This window comes from Haemorhous mexicanus, chromosome 2, assembly GCF_027477595.1.
Source record: "Haemorhous mexicanus isolate bHaeMex1 chromosome 2, bHaeMex1.pri, whole genome shotgun sequence".
NCBI classification, from domain to species: Eukaryota; Metazoa; Chordata; class Aves; order Passeriformes; family Fringillidae; genus Haemorhous; species Haemorhous mexicanus.
In genome coordinates, this window is record NC_082342.1 from 47378473 (window position 1) to 47403963 (window position 25491).

The following is a 25491-nucleotide window of genomic DNA, read 5'->3' on the forward strand; positions in this document are numbered from 1 at the left end:
CCAATGCTATTGGGTACTTTTTTCTACATGAATATCCTGAAGTCAGTAAATGTGCCAAAAGGAGGAACTGATATTTTCTTGCACAAAGAGAAAATGCTCAAGAAGATGCTTTTAAGCATAAATTAGCTGTTTTTTTAATGTCTTTGCTAACCGTGTATCTTGTGTAATTACCAGCTCATCTACATTTGATACAGCTGTTAAGTGCACTGAAGAGTGAATGCTAGATACTTCTTATGGGATTCTTATGGGATCAGTCTGATTGTATCTTTTCTTTTGCATCTGGAAACTGCTTCTATAAATGAAAGAGCTCCTATTTTTATGCTTTTCTTTCTGTGATGTCACTGTGACCTGTTAGCCTTTACTGAACATGTAAGAAGGGGTTGTTATTTGAGACCAAGGCATTTACCCTTTTGTAACCTTTCCCTGTCTTTGCCTTGCAGGATATGCAAAGAGAATCAGTTTTTACCAAGTGTTAGACCTTACCTATTTGATTTCTTCTCAAAATCAAACCTTACCTATTTGATTACCTATTGAAACCTTACCTATTGGCAAATGCTGAATGCAAGTAGCTGGATTTTCTAGTCCTGTAGTCAAAGTACATTTTGATCAAGTGCTATTTGTTTGCCAATAATGCTTCAAATGGAGGGAGGAAAAGATTCACTGGTCTGAACCCATGTCTTAGCCCCAGATGCCTCCAGGCATAGTTTTAAAATCAGCTCAAGCTAATATTGGCAAATCACTTAACTGGTTTGCCTCTTCTTTTCCCTTTGTGAAGTGAGAGGTTTTGTTTGTTCTTTGGACTGTTTATAAAGAATCAAATGTAAATTCTCATTGACTATTGAAAACATCAGCAAAACCTAATTTTTTCATGATTGCTTGAGATTTCTTTTTTTTTCCCCTTTTGATCAGGTACAAAGAAGGTGGTGAAGCTTTGTTGGTATTGCTTCCTTCAGAAGAAAAAGGAATGGTGGAACAGCTGGCACAGAGGAAAGTACCTATCAGTGAAATCAAGTAAGTGGCTAATGGCCTGCCTGTTATTCAACCTTCTTTCTGCAGGAGTAATGTGTGATGAGTCTATGACAATCTTGATAAAGTGCTTTAATTGCCTGAAGCTGGACAAATCAGGGAAATGGATTAGTTTTGGTAGTGTTGTAGAAGGAAAAGACCTTGAGAGGTTACCTATTTTATTGCTGTTCCCAAAGGTAGGATGACCTGCACAAATCATTCTTATCAGATGCCAATTAATATATTCACAGTTTCCCAAAGAGACCTCATCCGTACTCAACAGTTACTACCATTAACATTTTTTCTTCAAGTGTCTGATAAGACTTGTAAGTAATTTAAATGAAATATTTCTTTTGTCTTGTGCCAAGAATATATGGAAAGTGATGTACTCTCTTACTCTCTGCAGCTTTTTTTTATGTAATTGAACATGATAATGCTCTCTTTTTCTTTTGCAGATTAAACAATTACAATTTCTTTAATCTGCCCCTGTATGTTTTTATTGCTGTTATAATTTTTGTTTCTCTTATCTGTTTTTTCTTCAGTTCTGGACTATTTCTCCAACTTGTCATGACCTTTCTGAATCAGTTAGTTGAAGGACAGGAAGTAAAAGATGGTCATTTTACATACTAAAAGGAGGGTTCCAAGGGAAATCTGTAAGGAGCTATGTTATCTGTACAGTTAGAACTGCCTTTGAAGGAGTAGCAGAAGCATATAACAATACCAGATGAAAATAAAAAAGTATGTTTCTGTTTTCTGTTGAATGCAGAGTAATGGATATGTAGGAAACACAAAAATCCTAACTGTAAAAATATTAGAAGAAAAGACCACCACTAAAAAATTGATGGTAGTTTCTTGTATAGTAGCTATAGGTAGGAAGGGGTTTACTGTTTTCTGAGCCTGTCAGACTGATGTTGAATTAAGAGAGAAAAGAGAATGTGAAGGAAATATGGAAGAAGAATTGAAAACAAGCCAGGAAATGTGATACCAGCCCGACTCCATTTTTAACACTTAAAAAGTTCAGGTCACAGCATGCCAAAAATTGTACAGCAGAGATAAAAGAAATCAGAGAAGGATGACAAGGTAGAAAATGTAAGTTTCTGTATGAGTGGATATGAGCAAAGCTAGGCCTGTTTTACTTTGAAAAGCTATGGTTTGCATGTGAAGATACGGATATCTAAACAAAGAAGGGAATTAACTATACTGAATTTCTATGTAGAAAAATTGTTTTTGAGAAGAAGTCAAATTAGGATGAAACCTTAGGTGGTTATTTACACCTCATTGCTTAACCTTCAGGTTTGCTCAAAATTTATAGGTTGATATTTCTTCAGAGAACAGAAAAAATGCATATAGCACTTTCTGGATTTAAAGTTTAGTTTTATTTTTTCAAAGTATTTTTGTTTTATAGTGTAGCCCATTTCAAAGGCTCTTCTGGACTGTACTTGTGACTGCTATTTCTGTGTAACAAACTGAGTACACAGCAGCTGGTGAAATAAATCCACCTTTTCTGGTTAAACACTTATCAAATCCATGTAGGATGTGAATGAACTTCAAACATAAACAATTTTTGCTAAAACAGTGAAATAAGGACTAGAATGCAGTCCAACAACTGCTTAATGACAACCCAAACAAAACTCACCAACTGAATGTGGATAATTTCAGTAAAGGAACTGAAGTCTGACATTTTCTTTTCCGTTAAGCATCATAGTGCTTTAAAAGGATCTGTTGTATAACCACTGCAGTGAATTCTCTCTTTCCAAACTTCATCTTTTTCCATCTTAAAATGGTAGTTATTGAACTAATTTATCTTTCTTCTATATTTAGTAAATAAATGTCTGATCTCATGCACATTATAAATATTTCCCCTTTCCCGTTTCTCTGTCAGTTAAGCTTTTAACTTCGTAAGTAATGGTGTTAATTGTTTGAGCAGCTTACCAAAAGAAGTGGTAAAAAAACCTCTTTAGGCTGTATTTATCCATGTAAATAGAAATCCATGTTTTTGTACAGGGATAATAATCCAATTTTAATAGGGCAAATATTTCACCCCCAATAAATGCACATTATATTTATAATCCGAGTTAGGTGGGTCTCTGGAGAGAGTGGCTGCATCTCTTAACATATTGCTGTTAATCTGATATTACTTTGATGGAAAACTCTGCTTTTTTTTTTTTTTTTTTTTTAAAATAAATAATACCCCAGAAATTCATTCTTGTACCAGGGCCACTAGGACATATGTATTATAAATATATTTAAGAAATATTCTTAATTTGAATAATTATTAGAAAAGTCAAGGGTTTTGATTGATAACATATTTTAACAGCCTGGCCCAATATCCAGTTTTTCAATCTGCAATATTCTTCAGTAGAATTTATAACATCATAATGAAGGGGAATGCTTTTACTTAGAATTGTCTGCCTAGTGTGTTATGATTTAAAAGATGTGGCATTGTCCTTGTAAAAGACTGACTAAAATCCTCAAAAAAATATTCTCGTAATTACTTGTGGATTGCAAACCAATTTAATTCTAGAAGTTTTTAACTACAGATTTTCTCCTGCTGTTTACTTCCAGCCAGTTTCCCAATTAATTCAAGTCCATTGTGTTTTGTCAGTTTATAAATTGTTTAAGAAGTTGCATGAACCCATGGATCATGTTCCAGGTCTTGTGGTGAAGTCTTCTCCTATTGTTTGTGCTTATTCACCTAATTATAGATTCTTAAGAATTCTTACTTGGGAATTAGAAGATAATGAGCATTGCTCACTGCCAACAGAGTTTAACTGTTCAAGTTTCTGAAATTCATTCTCAAAGCTTTTTTTCAAAAGGTTGTTTCTAAAACGTTGCAAATTCAAGTGTTTGTTTGGCTGTTCTTATTGACCTGTTGTCTGGTACAGTGGTCATAAGAATGCTGTTACTTTTCTTACTTTGTATTTTTTGATTTGCAAATGATTTTTGATGTTGTTTTATTTATTATAGATAGACCTTTTAAAACAATTCCATAATTTGAAAGTAGAGAAAGGAAGAAGTTTCCTTGATACCTGTTCAAAGGACTGGGGTTTAGGCTCTTTCCTTAATTTTCAGTTTTAGATCTAAGCTGCCAGTAGAGGTTTTCAGTAAACTAGTCCCTTCTAATTAGCACAAGCTGACAATTTACAGGTAGTGCTTTTAACAGTACGTAACTTCTTCATTGTTCAAAAAGAGCAAGAGAAAGTGCAAAATATGCAATAATAAATACAATATCTTAGAGCTTGTAAATATGGCAAAAAGGTACTCTGAAAGTATTAAATCGTTTTTATATTTTTAAAGGAGTCTGTAATCTCCAAGTTTTCCATGCAAGCTCTAAACTTAAATTATTTTTGGTAGTATTTTGAGGTTACTTTGTTGCATCCAACTTTTTTGGGTAAAAAGATAAGAGCTGCTTCCTCAGGGATTGCCATAACAGATTTTGTGTCTAGAAAATTTTACCAAAGGAAGTGCAAGTATATAGATACTCATGATGTAGTATCACTTTCTTTATTTTTATGGCAATAAAGGTGTTTTTTGAGGAAAAGAGCAATAACAACAACAAAAAACCTTTTTTCCTTCTTTTTTTTTTTCTTTTTCACAGGGGATAATATTTGGATGTGTATCCCACATGTTGGCAGTATCAATATAGGGGATCTGTTAAAACTAGCTGCCTACCAGTTGCCATAGTTACTGTAAGACAGTACACTGGTGTCACTATTTAGTGTGGTTCTACACCTCTGTGGAATCTGCTGGGTGAGCCTTCCTTAGGTGCCAGTCCTTCCCCCTCCCTCCAGCCTTCAGGTTGTCTAGTGTAACATAGAGAGCCACATTCCACACTGAGAGCACAGAGCAAAACCTGCTGCTGCTTGGAAGCTGGGTGGAAATCTGGAAACTGTTCTGCTGCATCAGGGGACCAGGGTCTTTTAGGTGGTTGTTGATATTTTTTGCTTAAATTCTATTTTGGAGAAGAGTAGGGGAAGGATAATGCCTAGTTAAAACAGTGCTTGTGTCCTAGTATATAAACCAGGGAAAATGAGAAGAAATCAAAATGTGTATCAACCAGAAAATTTGGAGATTGCTGTCTGATCGATACATAAGGCCAGGCAAGCTGGGTTCATGTTTACATCATGGCACAGTCAAGTGTGGCCATTAATGCAACTGGTAGGCAAAACTGTAGCTTCAGAAAGTTGTACTACTCCTTAAAGGTAAGATATGTGATCACAGAATAAGAAATAGCCAGCCTACTTAAAATGGCAGACCATGTTATAAAATCCCCTTCTAGCCTTTGCATAATTGGTTTTAGCTCATTGGTTCTTAGCCATTTAGGCAAGCTTATAAATTATGATAGCTAATTTCAGTGTTTAGCTTTTAGGTTTGCTTCTCCTAATAGTCACATGTATATAGTTTATTGTAAAGAGTTTTATTTGTTCAGAAAGCAATAACATACAAACTCATTAAAGCCAAAATCCAGTTTAACAGTGGCCACCTTTCTCATTTTTTGAATCTCAGCATGAGAGGAAGATGACAGTGGATGACTGTCATGATACAGTGTTGGAGAAGAGAGAATTCAGTACTGCTTCTCTTTTTTTGGTAGTCAGTGCTGCACATTTGCTCATTAACAAACGCATTAGCTCAAAATGTGCCTGGGGTACCATGTTCTTTGTTGACATCGCTTAGATTTATACCGCATTATCTAGCCATTCTTTTAAATGTGAAGTGTCTTGTTTTTGGGGTTTTTGTCTTCTTCAAAAACTTTTCTTGCAGATTTAAATCAAATTACTCAAAATTTAGAGGCAGTCTACAAAATATGGCTGTATTTTGTCTCGAATTGTTGTCTATTATGCTTGGAGCCTCAATGACACATAGTCTCTTATGAATAATGAATCATATTCCTACAATAATCAAGTCACAGAAAATAATGAGTAATAGCATGTCCAGGTGAAAATTGGAACTTCGTAAGTATTTTGAGTTTGACAGTGGCAGCAGGGAGGAGTTGGCAGTCTCAGCTACTCTGTGAGAAGTACTCCAAGGCCATTTTTTCATTACTTAAAGATTTCACATACACCGTGTTTCCCTATTTTATGAGAATGTTCAACTGCCAGATGCTTTCCTGACACCAAATATGACATCTACTGTTTCTTTACCATTCTTAAAACCTGCTAATGCTGCTATGGAGGATCAGCAAACTGATGAATCATATTTTGCTTCTGACTAAGCTGTGTTAGCTGTTGTGTATTTGCTTGTTTTCTTTAGGTCCTTACAAATTAGGTTTTTTTTGGTATCAAGAAAAAGTTCATTGTTTAGCTTCTTTTTGCCCCCTTTGAATACGAGCGCTGTATTTACATGACCTTTTTGATAGGATTTTTTTCCCTCCATCTCGAGGAGTTGTTAAGATTAGATACAACTGTGACTCCAAGTGCTTTTACTTTCTCTAGTTGCTATGGAATAAATTTCTTCTGACCCAGCTGATTTATTGGAGTACTTGGTCTCCCATGATTTGTGATTCTGGTGTGAGCTTGCACTGTGCTGTAGCTGTTGTTAGCTGACTGATTGCAGCTAGTGCCTGACTGATTAGCCAGTGCCTTTTTTCCTTGTCTTCACTTGGGGTGAAGACAAGGAAAAAAAGGCAGTGGCTAATTTTAGGGCTTTGAGGTCATCTCTTAGTACCTTTTCCATAACTTAGCTGCAATTCAACACTTTTCTAGACTGTCTTACTGCTGGTGTTCATATTAATTCTTTTATAACTTGTGCTATCCCTTCTATACTTTTTGTATCATTATATTTCAAAGATTTGTTGGTAAGTTTGTCCCCCACTCAATTTTTCATGCTTCTTTTTTTCTGTCTTATGCTTTTAAATTTTTAGAGCCTATTATGTATTATGTGTTGTCTGGAAACTGGAACTCATGTTTTTTGGTCTTTCACTAAAACCGTAGCTAATAGTGCTTGTGTACACTGTAGTTTTCCCCTGGCTGTATCTGAACAGATTGAAGAAATTTAAATTGTAAGGGAATGAAGCTTGATATCTGTTTTCATATTTAGTAAGAATAACCTCCCACCATGTTTGCTAGGTTTTATGGTACACTGGGGTGGCAGTAGCAACTCAAAAGTAGATGAGATCTGGGCAAATAAACCTGCAATAATGTAGGTATCCCTGGAATAAGTTTAAATATTCAGAGTCTGGGAGAGGACCAGATATCTTTTTAGTAGGTTTAATGGCAATTTCTATAGTGCAGTCAATATTCTTTATTTACTTGAGAAGCTCTTAAATATTTTTATCTCAATGTCCTTTATTATTGCTCACCTGGCTATTTTTTCTATGAAGTACTTAAATTTCAATATTCCTGGCACAATGAATCTTATTTAAGCTTTTAAAAATGCTGACAATTTCCTTATGAAGACTTTTATTTCAGTATAAAGTAGTGCTATAATTCATAATGCTGTTTCTGTATTTTTGCAGTATTTTTATAAAATCAGGAAGTTCTTTTCTGCTGATTTCTGCTTTGCTTTGGAATGAAGCTTCACCACCTTCCATGAAAACTGTCTGAATAAAACAGCTGCCATTTGTCTTTTCTGCATTATTTGTTTGAGGAGTGTAATCTTCATCCTTAATATGGTTCCATTCTGTGCTATTTCAGTGGTAATAGCTCTGTGCATATAAAACAATGCAAAAGATGTGAAGATGCTCCTGAGAACTAACAGGTGCTTATTTTAAAATGTTCTAATAATTAAAGCTTTTTTTTGTTTGTTTTTGTTTTTCTTTTGTTTTTGAATAGAATTAATCCTGAGAAACTTACAGACATTCAAAAGAGGCTGCAAGCATTCTTAGCTCAAGATCAGGAGTTAAAAGAGAAAGCTCAAAGGGTAAGTCATCTGCTTCCATGCAATTCTTGGGGCGTGTTGGTTGAATAGAACTGCAGTTTGAGTAACTGACCAGCTCTGACATGCCCTGGAAGCAGTGACTGGAACTGAAGAACAGCCAGAGATAATTGAGCACTTCTCTTAGGAGAGTAACATAAATTAGAGAGAACCGGAGTCTTCTGAGTGATGTCTAGTGACAGAAGAGGCACAAATATCTGTACAAAATTTCCATTTAAACCCATAAAAAGCCTTTCTTGTGAGAGTGGTTGAACACTAGAACAGCAAGGCTGTGCAGTCTCCAGATGCTGGTTATTAAAAGCTGGGTTCCTTCCTGAGCAGCCTGCCCTAGCTGATGTTGGTTTGAGCAGGCGCTTGCACTAGATTGTCTCTGAAGTTTCTTCTCAACTTCAACTTCTTGTTTCTTGGAAAGCTGGTTCAAAAAATGTCAAAATAATGCTTCTAATAAGAAAGGTGACTTAAAAATAGCAGATCACATTACTTGACTTGAAAAGTTAGAAATATGAAACCACGTAGGCCTCAACATGCCCACCTTGATCAATTTTTATTGTCATATATCCTGAATAGATGTGACAGTTTGTCCTTTCTCGCAGTAAAATCCAATGCATTGAATAAAGCATTTTAACTTTTGTTTGGATTTTAATGATCAGCAAAATAGCTTAGAATAGGTCTTCTGGATTAGATGGAGAATTATGTGAATGGGTTTATGAGTGGAATTTCTTTGCTGTGCTGGTTCATGCTGGGAGACTTCATGGGCAGACAATATGTGCATTTCACCACAGATTTGGGGAAGGTAGGGACTCTTCAAATAACTAAGTAGTTTCCTGGATGAGAATGAACTTGGTTGTAAAAGATACTTTCAGTGAAAGGTAGCCTGTGAAACATTTCTGGAAATTGCACTGGCTCTTGCTATCACTAAACATGTTTGCTGACCTTTCCCTGGTTTTATAATATTTTTAGGCCATGAACTCTTTGGAATGGAGCTTGCTGCTTTTTTTATTGAAGCACTGCAGCATGTTGGTTTTCTGAGGCTGGTTGGTTTGTTGGGGTTTTGTTTTGTTTTTGTTTTTGAATTGTGTATATCATTAGCCTGTAAATTCCGTAGTTATATCAAGTCTCTTCTAAACTATACAAAATCAAAAGCTCAAATTGAGATGCAGGAAAACACTGCTGGAAGGACAATAGGCAGATCCTTCATGTCATTTTTTCATATATATATATATATATATATATATATATATATATATATGTGTGTGTGTGTGTGTGTGTGTGTATATATGTATATGTGTGTATATATGTATATGTATGTATATATATGTCAAATTAAGAGAGTACCACCAAAGGCCACATGATGAGAAATCCAGAAATGCCAAAGCCTGAGAAATACATGATTGCAGAGATTTTGGATTAGTGTTAATAACTTTTTATTTGTATGAGCTAGTGTGGGCATTTATGACACTTGAAGGTATACTGGTAAACCTGAGTGGTAGGGTAAAATGAGAAGAGGATTGTGAAAGCTTGGAGAAACCAGGAGTTTTAAGCTTTCTATTGAACTGGGATGTAAAATGAGTCAAGTTGAAATATTTAAAACTCTTGAGATTCATCTCAGTTTTAGATGTCCTCTGTGAGTTAGTCTGCCTGAACTTCTTTTATAGCTGATAGGGTGGAATAAGCACTTCTACAATGCCTCCTGGCACAGATACCTTAAAACCCCTTTGGGATGGATGGATGAATGGTGGTTTTTTTGTGCTGCAGAGGTAGGCTGTGTGATGTGACCTATCTTGGAGGCCTGCAGTAGGGACACTTAGTGAGTCAGAGGAATGCCATTCTTTCCTAAACAAGGAGATTTAAATCAAAGTGCCTGAGGAGCTCAGTACTAGCTTTGTAAATAAAATGTCTAAGGCAGTGTTCTTAGGGAATGCTTTTAAAAACTATTTTTGGCGTTTAGGTATTCCAGGTTTTGTAGTGCATAGAGCATTACTTGAAGCAGTGTGGAATGTCAGTGTAAGCTTCATCCTGGCGCTGCACAAATCAGAGGCACTGGTGTCACATTCACCTCTAGCTGCCACGGGAAGTTGCAGCTACACCAGTTTATGTCAGAAGTGACAGAGCAGCTGGCTGGGGGAGGATGAGAGTAGGAGTAATCCAGCATCATCTTACTTGGAATGAAAACACTAACAAAACTTTGTTTCTGCCTTTGGCTTTTTAATCTCTTAAGAGGCAGAGAAGGATCATTCTGAATTGAGCAGAGGAATAATAAAATTTCAAAATAGCCCAAGAGTAAAATGGAACATGGGCTGTCTGTCAGTATTGCAGATAGAAACTTAAATTCATTTTAAAAAAATTTAATTGCCATATAATTACTCTTTGAGACCATTTTTGTTGCAGTTTTTAATTTATTGGTAGCAGAGAAGTGTCATTCTTGCAGGCAAGCTGTAAATAACATTCAGTTTTTGAAAAACTTGAAGTATGGACAAGTGGTTTATCACAGAAGTGTCCCTCCTTAATAAGGTAACTATGAATGTTCAGACATACTATGCAAATATGCCCAAGTAGTCTTACATGTCAATGTGAATAAAACAATAAAATGAATGCAAATGAAATCCTGACCTTGGATCCTTATCTGAAATGCTGGATTTTTCAGAGCGTGGGTGTTACGTTGTCTAGGCTGTCTGTTGCAAGCTGCCAAGTTCTTGACATTTGTAGTGTAAGAAATAAATTCCCAACCTGAATGGATGAGATAGCAGTGAAACAGCACAGCTATGCACAGTAGTTTGGATAGGGTGGTCATCTACCATCAGGTTTTGAGGGCATGAGGCCCAAGTTTTTGTGTCCTCTAAGCTTGTTGATTTACTTCAAGGTGCCTTTACTTTTTTTGAAAATAGAATGTTCTTGATTGCTAATTGCTTCAACAAACTTCATGGTTCATTTAGTAGGACATAGCTCCCCTGCTGTTGCTTGGAAAGACAGTTTGAATCAGATCAGGACTCCTTTGAAACCTTTGCAGTTGTTCTTATGGACTGGCGCTGCCTTTTGGCATTTCTTGTAATTTTAATATTTAATATGTCAGTTCGGCCAGTTCTGGAAAACAGTTTAAAAAAAGAATCTTTTTTTCTTGCCAGTTTGAATGTTATTGTGGCACTGAAGTGATGTATGTCCATTAAATTCTTCATGACACCCAGAGGGATGTGCAGGGTGTTACAGCCTGAGATTCCAGCCACATCCTGTTACTTTTGAATTACTGTCAAAACAGCACATCAGTTGAATTGTGTGCATTTTAATACTTACAACAGTTATCCAGGAAATAGATCAATAAATCAAAATTTAAAGGTAGTAAATTCCTAGAGCATGGTACTTTTTTCCTTATGTATTTCCAGTACTTGTACAATAATCTCCACTGCTTTTGGAGACCTGTAGCTACTACTCTAGTACAGCTGTAATATGTTAATGATGCCCAACCATAACATTTTCCACAGAAATTATTGCATATGATATTTTTGCAGTGTTCAGTTATTTTTAAAAAAGCCTTGAAAGTGATATCAAACAGCAGATATGGCAGGGGACAACAGCAATTGTAAAATAGCAGGGAAGAAGTTCAGACTGACTAAACTTTTTCTCCCTCAGCTCCAGTGTGTGTGTACAGGCTGAGGAAGTCTCAGAATAACTGAATAAAATCCAACTGAGATGACAGAGTTTTATTCAGAGGTTGAAGTCAACACACTGAAATCAAATGAAAAAATCAAAGCAAATGGCTTGATTTCTCTTCTTGTAAACTAGAACAGCTCTTCTATGCATTTGTTTGGTGTTTCATTCTTACTTATTGTTGGGCTTGAAAAGCATGCAAAAGTTGTGTTCTTTCTGCCCTTTATAGTTTGTTAATTTCTAGACCACGTGTATGAAATATATACTAGTAAGGTAAATGGATGGCTTTATCAGTTATCCAAGAGACCCAATGAGATTTCAACCCTATAGCAAGTAGTGACTCATGTAGATATTCAGATCTGCAAATCTTAGATTCACAGGAAGGATACTTCTTTTTTAATCTACTTTTTTTTTTCATCTGTCACTGCAGAGAAAAAAGAGGCTTTCATTGATTTTTGTCACTTGCTAGACAGCAGTAGATTAATGAGATCTGTCAAATGTGAAGCCTTTTCCTAAACATTCTAATTACCTTTGTAAAATGATTAATAATTCCATGTGAGCAAAGAAGTGTTTGATGTAAGTATTCCACATCTCAATCTTGGTAGCAGCTGAATGAATTGAGCTCACACTTTCCACAGCTAAAATTAATTGAAAGACATAATCAGGAAGGAAGCTTTACCCAAAAACCCCTCAGCATTAGGAAAAACAGGCAAATGAAAATTTACTTTTATAGTGCATTAATGGGTAGCTTGCAGAGTATCTCTTAGCTCTACATACCTTACAATCATTTTTATTTCTGTTTACTCAGGAGAAAAGAATGAGTTTATAACATTGCTTAATTTCTTGTATTATCTTTCATTTTACCTTTTGAAGTGTTTTTTATTCTCTTACAAGCATTTAAAGAATCCCCGTAAGATATCAATGCTCCTGACTGTTGAGTGTTTGCTCCTCTACCTGAGGTTAACAAGAAATAGATTTTTTTTTAAATTCCACATGAATTATTAACACAGTAGTTTTCTCCAGTAGGTGCCTATACATAAGAGATTATAGGATGCTTGAATGTAAGTCTCTGAGCTTAACTTGCTGTTGTTATTAGTGTTTGATGGTTTAAGCCTCATGGTAGGAGTTCTGGCATGTGTCAGAAATGAGGTTCTGAACAATAGAAATCCAAGGATCTTTTCTGATACTTGAAATATACCAGTATTTATGCTGCTGCTGCTACGTAGAACTAGACTATGTAGAAGAAGCATGAGAAGAAGGAGAATCTTTCCTTTTGGGAAGGACAGCAGAAAAATGCAATGCAAGATAAGGTTATTCTCCTATGCAGTGCTTCCAGTTTTTTTGGAGAAAGTCTGTGATTAATTGAGACTTCATCCTTGGACTGGTCTTAATAGGTGTTGTATAGGGAATTTGTCTTGGTCAGCTGAGTTGCATCATTAACTGTGTGCATGTGATGATGATGGTAAATGTAAGGTAATATGAAACATCTTAGACCACAGTGAAGTGCAGCTATATTGAGTGGAATAACTTCCTACTTGTGGCAAAGATTAAGTCAGGACACCTCAGATGGATAGCAACAAAGTCTATTTGAAGTTCCACATAATTTAGATATTGGAATAGCATAACATTCAGAAAAGCTAGGAGAAAAAAAATCAAATTGAATCAGTGATGTCTCCTTCTGACTAATCTGTCATATTTTTTTTCTAGGAGAATATAACATGACATACTGTTGGGAAATTCAGTCAATTCAGCCAGTGTGAATGTAATGAAATATTTGAGTACTTGAAGTTGCATCACTTCTGTAGTAGTGATAAATTTTGTCTGATGAGTACTTTAAAATTTCACTCTGAAATCCATGTTAGATTACCTAATAGTGAAATTCTATTTTGTGTTTAGAGCAACAATATAATGTTTATTTCTTGTGTTGGTAATTGAATGGTGTCTTTTTTTGTTGAATACTTCCATTTTTCTTTCAGTGCTTTGTATCCTACTTGCGTTCAGTTTACTTAATGAAGAACAAGGAAGTGTTTGATGTTTTCAAATTGCCTCTAGCTGAATATGCTCTGTAAGTATGGTCAACTTAAAATATGAAAGCTGTATAGTTAGACATTTTGCAGTCTTTAAATAGCTGTTTTGATTGTGTTAACACACAGAATTGGTCTTCTAGTCTTCCAGGGTATTTAGTTTCATATTCATGCTGAGCTTTTGCATATTTTCAAGAGCATTCTAAATGGAAATTATGTGTAAAAGCAATACATGCTGTACAGAGGAATAACTTAGGGCAGAAGGTACATTTGCTATATGCACTAGAAGACATAACTTCTGAAGTAAAAGGATAGAGAATAATGTTTTGATGTTTTTCCCCTCCTCAGATTTGCCCTTCAGCCTCATTGCTAAATACCAGCCTGTAAAGTGTATTATTTAAAAAGAAATTGGAGGTGTCTAAAGACTATGTATTGGAGTCTCATTTTGAGTATGATTTGGACATTTCTCTTTGGCCATCAATTACTTTTCAGAAGATTCAGTGTGTTTAGTAAAGATGAAGCATCTGCCCTAGACTGAATAACATCTATTTTGCTGTGTCTATTTTTGTACATATATGTGAATCATTCCATATTTTGTATGGGAGGGAAATTAATTTTGACAGGTTGACTGTACAGATGACAGCCCCTTGAAATTGTTTTAAGATGTGAAGTTTTCGAAATCTCATGGGGACGCAGGGTAGTCATAAGGGAGCAGCAAGGTGTTCAAAGGTTCACAGTAAATTAATTTGATATGTGTGGAATTTCATACAGAGAAGGCTAATTTGCCAGCACATGGTATAATGAAGTAAAATGTGACAAATTACTAGACTCTGGAGCACCTGGTCTTTCTGTGCTGTGCTGTCATTAACATGATTATGCTTTTTAAGATACATAAGCCTATTATAAAAGATGCTTTTTAACTTCATGGACTGAGACATTTTGGAAAAGGAGAACTAGCATAAGTTGAAAAATTTTTGCTACATGCAATGCCTGACCCTTCTCTTGTGTGGTTTGTCAACATCTTTAAAATCTGTTGTAGGTCTTACAGTGCTATGAATGTTAGGAATAGTGGCAGAAGATTAGGGCTAAGAGGGATAACCACACAAATTCAGCCAGTGTTAGGAACAGAGTAGCAGATGGTGGTAATGCTGAATTTTCAGAATCCCAGTGCCTCTTACTGGATTTCAGCATGATTTGCCATCTAGTATCTGTAGATGGAGTAGTCTACAGTTCCGTTCTTCTCAGGTCTGTGCACCCAGATTTGGACCTTCCTCAAAATAATTCTGAGTCTCAGCTTTGGAAAGCTACTGATGTCATTCCTGTAATAAAATGCAAGAAACCAGTCAGTTGTTTGGAGAGAGTAGGAGAGGTTTAGTCAAGGCTGTGAAATATGTGGCAGTATAATCAAAAAGTCAGAAGATAATAAATCTGGGAGATAATTTGGAGATTCTGTTCTAGTTTGCTTGCACTCTTCTTCCCCACTCTCCAGACTGCTAGTCTAACTAAAATACACCCTGCAGTTCAGTGCACAGCCACTGATACATGGATCAGTCATCTTCATTTATATGAAAGTCTCTCAAAGTCTGGTATGTTTGAATTTTGCATCCAGAACCAACCTTGGCTTCCATTCTGCACACAAACTTACGGCAAAACCTGAAATGAGAATCCTTTCTTCCCTTTACCTTCTGTGTGCATTTTCTGAAAGTACTTAAGCCTTTCCGTGGAGATTTACTGCTAGCCTGATAGATATTGCTCCACTAAAAATCCTGCAGAGAAAAGAGGCTGCTTAATGCCCCTGTCAGGTTTGCATTGCAGGCTGTTGCCCACATTCCCCATTGCTCTCCTGCTTTGCATGTCTGTGCTCTGAGATTCTCTTAAACTCTGTTGATTGAGTCTGCAGAAAAGCAAGTATTTTTCACTTTTATATGTTATAAAAGATCATATATATATATACATACACACACACACACACATATATATGTAGAACAAAATATATTAAAAATGTATGCACACACACACACACACACACACACACACACACACATCTATTCTATCGATTGATTGCCTTTAAGCTAGGGTGCATTACTATTCTCTCCAGTATTCTCTCATTATAAATTGCTATCAAGAATAATTTGCTGGAGGACGACTTGTGTAGGCCTTGTGTTAACATAGGCAGCCTTTAAGTCTGATGAAGGAGAAGCTCAATGCTTGCATTAAAAAGATAAATTTGTCTTTTGATTGCAAAGGACAGCTTTGAAAGCATAAGAAAATGTAAACAAATAATGGGGTGAAAAGGAATAATTACATAGTCTGGTCTCCTGGAGAGGAGACAGTGTTTTGAAATATTTTCTTTCTCAGGCACTTTATGTTGCTAGCTGCTAACACATACATATATATCTATACACTGTTCTCTAGGGGCAGTTCTTAACAGGTGAGTGTGCTCCATGGACAGGTTAGTCACAGTTCTAAGGGGAAGGGAAGGTAATTTCCTTTGTGACTGTAGTCATGTCTTTCAGGAGAAATGCAGCATATTTTCCTGTTTCTCCCTGTATTGGTACACAGAGAATAAATAAAACAAGTTGAGGCCAAATTATGGGGAAAATGTCAGATACACACTCCTTAGTATCCAGATAGTTCTGCAAGTATTAAAAAGCAGTAGGTAGCTGCAGGTGCTGTCAGGACTGAAATGGGTGATATCAGAATACATGATCTGTCTGTCCACATCTGTCTGTCCTTTCACTAACCAGTGAAAGCACCCACTGCACTCTTGTTGCCACCCTTGGCCTGACCCTTACTGCATGGTCAGGGCAGAAGGTTTTATTTATTACCTTGTTCAGGGCTGTCTGTCTCATCCTCAGGCAGTGCCCATTGCAGTCTTTGCATGTCTTGTCATCTCTTTGTTGGTTCCTGGCCCTCCTTCTGGCTCTCCTTGTACTTACTTTACTACATGCTCAAAGATAGCTCCTAATTACTTTTCCCCTATTGTTTCCAGTCTTCATGCACCTGTAGCCAGACTTACTGTTACTCATGCTGTTACCTGGTTACCTGGTTAATGTCCAGCCATTTGCAGAGTTTGGGCATTCCTCATTGAGTTTCCCCTCAGCCACCTGAGCTTCTGTAACTGCTTCTGTAAACTTTTGCCTACAGCTTTTTGAAGAATCTGCAGTCTCCTCAGTCCAGGGTCATTATTCTCTTAGTCATCATCCTCATTTCTTCTAGGATCTTGAGCTATCTTCCCTCATTCTGCAGCCGAGCTGGCTATTGATCTTCACTCACCTTGGAAGTGAATGTACTTGCATATGCATGAGTAGCAGTTCCAGTAGAGTGCCTATCAGAGCTGGCTAAGCCAGTTAACTTGGAGAAAGGGTTTTTAATGCACTCTAGACAACCTTGTTGCTTGTGCTCTGCTGTGTTGCCCTCTGAGCAGGTGTCAAGGTGGCTCAGGTACCAAGGAGCACCGCCAGGCTTTGGAGCTGCAATATGGAGGTTCCTTTTCCTTTTTTAAGGAAGACTACATCTTGGCCTTCTGAATTATTAGATTGCAGCCATGACATCCTCTTTGTTCTCCTTCTCTTTGGTCCTGACCCATGAAGTCTTGACTAGAATAGCTTGGCCCTCCTTATTATTAATAGAGTGCCAGGCATTTGAACTCCTTAATGGAGAGGAATAAAGCTGGCTGGTAAAGTAAATAGCACAGCAAACACAATTTCTCTGTTCATTTTGGTTATTAATCAGACCATCTGGAAAGCCTGTTAGTTCAGCTTTGTGTCTTTTCAGTTGATGTGAGTTCTCCTGTTTTCAAATGGTTGCTCATCCTCTCTTCTGATAACATTTTAAATGTTAAATGTGGATGTAGCATATATTGCTAGGCAAGTAATACATATTTCTTCTCTTGAAATAGCTTCTGGGAGTATTTAACCTTTTCCAACCTATTTTAGGTCTTTGTCTGAACCTGTTCTACAGTCAAAGTAATCTCTATGATGTGTTTTTATGTGTTCATATCATTCTGAAGTAGTTCACTAATGCAATATGTCTATATGTAGTAAATGTGATAAGTTAATATCAGACTAAATCAGTAACTTGTGTAAAATTGTTCTGAAGCAGTTCTTTACAGCTGGCTCATGTTTGAAAAAGGACTAGTAATCTTCTAGGAGTAAATCAGGAACCGTTGTCAAACTTAAAATTTTAAGATTTTACTGGTCTTACATTTGTTTTTTGCAAAGATAGATTTTGCTTTGAGTGTCTAAGATTTGGTCTTTCTAAAGAGTTGAGAGGTGTCAAGTTTTTCTCTTATCCTAGTAGAGGCAAAGTAAAGTTACCATGCTAATATAAACATACTCCAAGTCTGTGTTATAAGCACAATTATCAAACCTTAGAAGAGGCAGTATTTTAAGTCCATTACACTCTTCATTTGAATTCATTTAAAAAAAAAGTTGACGCTTGATCTTCATTATTCACTGGAAACAAAAGTGGTCATTCTCCTTAAAACCATACATTGTTATTTCTTTGAGGTTTTATTCTTTTAATTTATTTCCTGAAAGTCCTTGTGAACTTGCTACTAAATTGACAAAGGTACTTGAGCATTATAGGTCATTTGTGTGGTTACTTCTATGCATTCCCTAATCAGCATTAGGTAATGCTGATGTCTGGCCACCTTGTTTTCAGTTGAGGAGTAGAACTGTCAGCTGTACTTTGATTTATAGTAGCAAAACACTCCCTTGGTTTCAGTACTGCCTTTAGAAACTGATTTCAAATGTCTTTCTAGAAGAGCTTGCTCTTAAGAAGTCATTGCATTTCACACCAAAATACGAAACAGGATTGTTTGGTTTGTCAGCTGAAACGTTGTTGCCGTTTAAAGACTAACATAGTCTGAAGACTGCACTGTGGTGTTAGTGTGTTTTTAGTGTTGTCTGTTAGGATTTATGAAATCTCACTAAATAACTTACCTGCTTTTTGTCTGTCTTCATCAGAAAACCCTGCACATTTCTTATTCCAAATGAGTGTGTGAAATGGTAGCACTAAAGTAAAAAAATAACTGCAACTTCAGTCATAGTAGGATTGTGGTCTGAGTGGCATGTAATGAATTATTGAGAACTAATGTCCTTTGTAGTTTATGAAAAGAAAGACTGGTTCATAACATTGAGTTGTTGTAGTATGACTGAACTATAGATTTAGTGAATAATTAAGAAACAGTTTCTAAAGAAACTGTCAAATCTTAAAATACGGGGAAGCTTTTAGCAGTAGTAGAATGTCCAGACTGTTTGTCCCAGATTTTTCTCCGTTTGGAATATACTATGAAAAAGAGGCAGTAATGAACCAAAGCACTGACATTTCTTTGAGAAGTTATGTATTAAAAGTATTGGGGGATTATTTAATACACTTTTTCTAAGCTTATCTACTATTACTGTCTTACCAAATAAATGTGACCTCTTCTCTCCTTCTGCCTGAGGTCTGTATTCTTTTGGAAGTAATTTGAATTCTGATAGCACTAGTCTTTTTTTGGTAGTTTTGCTAAGGAGTGAAGAAAAAATTGCCAAGACTAACTGACAATTAATTTTATTCAGTTATTAAAGTAAGACGTCAGTGCAGTACGGCAGTCTGGCAAGTGGAATTTCATATTTGAATGACAGAAGGTCTGTGATGTGAAGTCTTGTCCACATCATGGGCTGCTCTTTCTGTTTTGTAACTTTTGCTGAACAGAGAAGAGTTTTTCACCTTGTCAGACTTTTTTATGTATGTGTATTCCTGATCTTTGATGCTAGCTCTGGAGGTGTAGAAGAAAAGCTCTGATAAAATCAGAGTTTTCAACCCTGTGTACCTTGTGCCTGTCTGCTTGTGAAAGAGAAGTGGGCACTGGTTGTGTAGTTGCCATGCAGTATTGCTGCTTGCATTGCTTTGTCAACACTTGACAACAATACTTTATGTAGAATAATGTGAAATCTGGAAGAGCAAAAAAGTGTTTGTCGTCCAAAGGATTTGGTTTTTGCAACTTCGATCTCCTGGCTGAAGAGATTGAATGCAGCAATCTCTTGATGTGTGTTTTGCTGTGCCTGGTGTTGAGGCCCAATTCCAGGTTTGAATGGCTTCCAGCTGCTGCAGTGAAGCATTACATCTGCTGTTTGGTTATTTCCATTACAGTTAGTCAATAGGCCAACTTTAACACATCATTTCATTGCAAAGGTAATTAGTGTTTGCTGTCAAACAGTAAAACAAGTTTAAGATCGCTAGTAGCTTCAATTTCAGTTCCCAACGGTGTTGAGTTATCCTCTGCACTGTCAGCAAATGTGCAAAATACGTTGGATTAAAACATCCTTTGATCTTTTTAAATAAAATTCTGTTTGCTTTGTTTTTGCTGTTAATTGCATGTGGAACAGTACTGAATTATCAGAAACACTAAACCAAAATTTTTACATTAAAAATAAACTTTATTTGTTGGAATATTTGTTCTTTATCCTAACATTGTGGATTGCTGTTTGGGTTTGTGTCTATTTTTAGCCTGTGGCTGGTAGCAAAAGTACCCTGTTTAAGCACAGGTGTGATTACAATTGGGTTTTTTTGTTTATTTAAGCAGGGCATTCCTTTTGACTAGCCTTTCCCATTGGCTACCATTAAAAGTTCAGGGCTCTCCAGAGCCTACAGTGCACTCTTGCTGCTCTGCAGTATCTTTTGGGTGCTTAATCAACTGTTTATAATGACATTTCTGCTGGGTAGTATGGATTAGATATTTCTCCTGTGCTATAACTTGGGTTCCTTTCAGAGGCTGTGTAGTGAAAATAAGAAATTATGCTATCTACTTGAACAGCATTGAGAGGAAAGGTGGTGTATGGCTGTGCATGTTTTGAATTGAAAGAGGCTAGTCTTTTACAGGTGTGGGTGCCTGTAGTCACTGTATTTGGTTAAATCCTTTATTCCTTTGTTAAGTGTGTGTACAAGCACCAGGTGCTACTTTCAGTTCTGTGTCATGGGTTCTCTATGTGTTCCTTGCAGCAGTACCAGTGTCCCCTCACATTTTTTAGTCACCTAATGAGATGGCTCATGAACTCTGAAATCAGAGTTGCCTTTTTTTTTAAATTTGGATATGACAGGGTCAAGTGTATTAACAGTGGACAGTTACAAAGTTTGTTGAAGTCAGATGGGCTGTTGGAGTCAGGGTATCTGTTCCCATGCAGTGTTCTCCACTATTTTTGCTAGACAGGATTTATGCTTTTTCTGCAATTTTTGCCCCTTCATGTATAGTATAACTTTGAATTGTCATGAATAACTGCATAAAAGAATAGCTTTGCTGGCACTGTTAGTTATATATGCCATGCAGGTAAAGCCTTGCTGTAGAGAGGTGGAAGCAGGTGAAATTGCCTTTAAGGGAGAATTGTCCCTCCCCTAGCTTTTGCTGCAGTTAGTCATTCATCCATACCATGTTTGTTCTGCCGATCTCAGTCACTGTGAGGTCAGGGGGGATAATGTTCTGGGTGTGCTTCCAGTAGTGAAGGGCACTTGACAGATCAGTGTTATCTCAGTCCTTGACATGAAATCCATGTGTTTTCAATACCAAATTACATTGGCATTTCTTCCACCATTATTTACCGTGAATCATAGGTAGTTAATTGGCTCTTATCTGCAACTTACCAGCTTCTTTGTTTACTTTCCTTCCTGGGAGGCTTGTAAATGTTATTGAGAGTTCTCATTTATTTCATCTCGCTTCCTCTTCCAATGTTCACTTGTATTCTAGACTTTTTTAAATGTGTTGATCAAAATGTATCAATATGAATTATAATTGAAATTGAATCACTTGAGCAATCAATGAGAGCTTCTAATTTAGTCAAATTTTGTGTATCTGCCTTTTAAATTTATTTGGTTAATTCCATGTTTCAGTTCACTTGGTCTTGCCATGGCACCTCGTGTGAGATTCCTTCAAAGAGTTCGGAAGCAGCTGAGTGCAGATGAGGCAGCCAGTGAGACAGACCCTTTGGAGGAGACAGAGCAAAATGAGAATGCCCTCACCTTGGTAAATGAAGAAACAGTGGAGAAATGTGAAACTAATGTCAGTGGAAAAACATCAGTTAACAAAACAAAGGAAAAGCAGAGAAGAAAAGAAGCTGAGGAATGTTCTGTTTCTAGTGGAAGTGCTGAGGAGAGTGGTGAGTCTGAGGATGAATCGAAAGGGGTGTCTGAGGAAGAGGAAAAAGAAGTTCATGTACCTAACAGGGTACCAAACTCAGACTCCAGGCAGTTCTTTGAAGATGATGATGATGACGAGGACGATACTGAAGGTCTTGATTTGCTGACAGTGAAACAACGGGATGTTTTTGGTGTGGAAGCTAAAGAGAATCCAGCACCGGTAAGTGTGCTTTATAGTAAGTCTTGTGAATCTTAATCATTTTTTATTGGACTTGCTCCAAGGAAGGAGGAGAGGAAAAGAGGAAATTCTGCTCTTAGCAGAATACTCGTTTGAAGTCGGACGTGTTGTGCATAGGTATCAGAGGTCGTAAATACTCCCAGAAGATCAGTGGTGTGACTGAGCTTTCATGGTTTTAAGCTGTTAGCACAGTTTTACCTGCATAATGAATATCCTTGTACTCGCTTTAATTTATGAATAATGTGACTCGAAAACCTGGGAAATTTTGACAGTTTTAGTTCTTATCCCTTCCTAATTTGCTTGTACCTCTCTAAAGAGCTGCCACTTTCAGTCATAATTTTGATGCTGAACCACGGTTTATAGCACTGGGAACTGAATTGCAATACACAATGAGCCACTTCCCAACAGAAATCATAGCAGAATGGTCTTTACAAGAATGTAACCTTCAAACAATGACTTTTACTTTTAACAGGACCATTCCTATTAGAATTGAGCCAGTATCAAAGAGAGAGAGAAAGTGCACATGTTTCTTGGGAGGCATGTCTATAAAGGTTTATGGAAAGTATTCATAAGTAAATCTTTCATTTCCTTGGCACATAGCTTTATAATTTTGATTTCTTTGTCCTTGGTATTCTGAGAAATATTTCTTTCTTTTAATCTTTAAATACAGTGTTACAGGAATGGGAGTTTGGGGTTTTTTTTAAATTTTTTTGTAATTTCTGTAAAGCAGATTTGGTATGTGCATACTGGGATTTCTTTTTTTTTTTTTCTTATTTTTTTTTTCTTTTTTTTTTTTTGGTGTATCCTTTACTGTCTGGCAACTGTATTTCTGTAGTAAAAAGATAGAAGCAAAATAACCATCTGGTTTGGCAAGGTTTTCTTCTGAACTTAGATGCATTCAAGGGCAACCTCTTGTTAAGCAAAATATTTGTTTTTCCAACTTTTATTTTAAATCTTTCTTTTTCTTCGTTTTATGGGCTATTACTTAACACAGGGCACTTACCATGACCTTGAATCTAATCATCCTACTATCTGCATTAATAAGCAGCATCTTTCCTTTGGTATGTAGTGAAGTATGAACTAGTTTTATCAGCTGTCATTGTCAAAGATGAGCAGCTGCACAGTGATCTGACTACTGCCTGCACTCTCCTCTCTACTGTGAGGAGGCTGACACAGGTTGCAATCTCATCTGAGAACTGTGGAAGCAGAGTTAACTTTCTGTTCCTGTTACTCTCAGCCTGAGAGGTTCAACTCAGTCATGGCCACTGCCTGGCAGTAGCTTATATTTATTAATAAATTTCAGTTTTGTGTAGGGAAGAACTTTGTGTTTTAAAAGCAAAGTGGAGTAAAACATCTGTGCCTTATTTAAAGAATGATCATCTCATGGCTTTTTTATTGCTTCTACAATTTTGCATGCTGAAATACACAAACAATTTCATGCTGTTTTTAGTATGTTGCAAGGTTTTCTTCAGGAAATGGTGAAAGGTGAAAGTTTTAGGTAAAAGAATGAGCAGAAAAAAATTTATGAGAAATACAAGTGATTTAGAAAGTAATTTGTAACCACACTGGCTAACCTTTCTAGAGTTTTCCAGCATTAAGCATTTATAGCTTATATTATGTTCAGGTAACTCGGGCATTATTTTCTGTGATACAATTTTTAATAACTGCTGTAAGGGTTAGTAGTTCATGACTGGTGTGCAAGTGCAGAAGACTTTGTACCACCTAAAAGCTCTGGTACATGGAGGCATAGTAAGAAAACACTAAGTGTCTCTTCTAAGCAGCTGAGAAGAAAAAAAATTGGAAAGTTTCAAGGTCTGTGTCAATAAAAACTTAAGCTCCTTCAGAAAGCCTATAGTAGGGAAATTCATGGTTTTTAGAAAGTCAAAATGCAGAGCAGACTGTTTAACTTGATCAATGCCTGCAGTAGTGTGGGGTTTATTACATGTGATACTGTGAAAATTATTGATAAATTGTGGAATGCTTTAAATGTAAGGATTCTGTTTTTAATAAGTATAAGAGAATAAAGATTTCTGTCATTAACCATATTAACTTTTAAGGTTTAGTTATAGGAGTGCAACATAGTAGAAATTACATTAAAAGACTTGGGCGTTGTGCATTTTTTATTTGATATAACTCAGCACCTCATTTTCTGAATGCTAAGATGAAATTGATAATGTGCAACAACTTTTATATATTTTTTCCATTTTTTTATTTCTTGGATAGGAGTTCTGAAGTGGTTATTATTGCATTAAGATGGATCAGTTAATATTTAAAGCGTTAGTATTCTGGGGTGTGAGAAGCACTGAGCAGTGTGAATGCAGCTTTCCTGGTGCTGTGTGTTGCAGTGTCCTTCCAGGAAGGACTCAGGAACCAGTTTGCTGCATTAATTAGTAGTAGGAAAGGCTGCAGAGAGCCTAGGAGTGTGAACACAGAGGGTATAGTCAGCTGCATTAGTTAGGAGGATTTTTTAGAAAATCTGTTCTGTGTGCTAAATAAGATAGGAGCCCTTTGCAAACACTGGCATGTGGTTATTTAATTTGGGGTTTATGAATATGCCCATAAAGATTGAATTCAGTTTGCATTTATGCTTTTAATGTGTATAATTGATTGTGCAATTTCCCTATTCCTGCTTTAGGCTTCTCGTCCTAAAAGCAGTTCCAAAGCAGTCCTGCTGTGGTTATTGAGCTCCAGGACATTTTTTGTAAATGGAAACATTAGGTTTAGTTTCAGTTTTTGAATTGCTGGTGTTAGAGACACCATTACTTCCTCATCCTTGTCTCTACCCTAGTCCCTCCAATGGAAGAAGGAACAAGGGGGAATGTTAGGCTGGCTCTGATGTGGAGCTCTGACCTTTGCTTATAAGTGGAGTTGGCTCATCTGTCTTTCTACCAAGGGAAAGGAGCTGGTCAAAAAGAGCAGGGGTTATTTAAACTGATGACAGACTCCAAGGGGATTTGTGGGATTTTCGTAGAACAGTTTGTTTTTGATGAATGTACGTGGTACCCAGCCTAACTGTAGAAGAGGTTATGGTGTGAAGTGTGACACATCCAGTGTTAATCCTTCTAACACTGTGACTTGTGGCTCAGTTTCGCTCTTTCCCTTTCTTGGTGTGTGTCCCTTGGCTGCATGTGTACTTTGTCATTTTGTGATAACACATATGAAAGAAAAATCTGTTTTGTGCATTGCTGTATAAAAGGAGAAACTTTGGATAAGTTGAAAGACCTTGGCAGATATTACAATTTTGTTGTGAGCTTCCTAGCTTATTTTTTTAAGAGATAGTCACTGGCTGCTCTATTTATGAGTTTTACTTTGATATGTCAGGATTTTTAGTTGGTGGTCTAACTCATGGGACTTATTTAGATAAGTATAGTGTTCTTATGCATAAAAAGAAGGTCAGCTATATGCATAGAGACATTAGCAGATAGGCAGTATTTAGCTGTTGTGTTAACATTATGGAAATTGTTCTTTTAAAGTGCATTTAACAGTATTAGCAGTATTGATGTTGTTGCAAAGACTGTAAGTACTCCCTGGTTACAAACTTTGTTTCTAATGCTAATTTTATGAAATTGCTTTTTGCATTTGGCAATTCAAAGG

At 36.5% G+C, this 25491-nt stretch overlaps 1 protein-coding gene across 1 annotated transcript in view; it reads left to right on the forward strand.

The window, feature by feature from the left end:
- Window positions 1–25491, forward strand: part of DDX10 (DEAD-box helicase 10) — a 153456-nt gene that overhangs the window by 25185 nt on the left and 102780 nt on the right. The window contains exons 10-13 of the mRNA XM_059838672.1: window positions 910–1011; window positions 7776–7863; window positions 13497–13585; window positions 21414–21879. Coding sequence (XP_059694655.1) covers window positions 910–1011; window positions 7776–7863; window positions 13497–13585; window positions 21414–21879 — 745 coding nt within the window. The remainder of the gene's footprint in view (window positions 1–909; window positions 1012–7775; window positions 7864–13496; window positions 13586–21413; window positions 21880–25491) is intronic.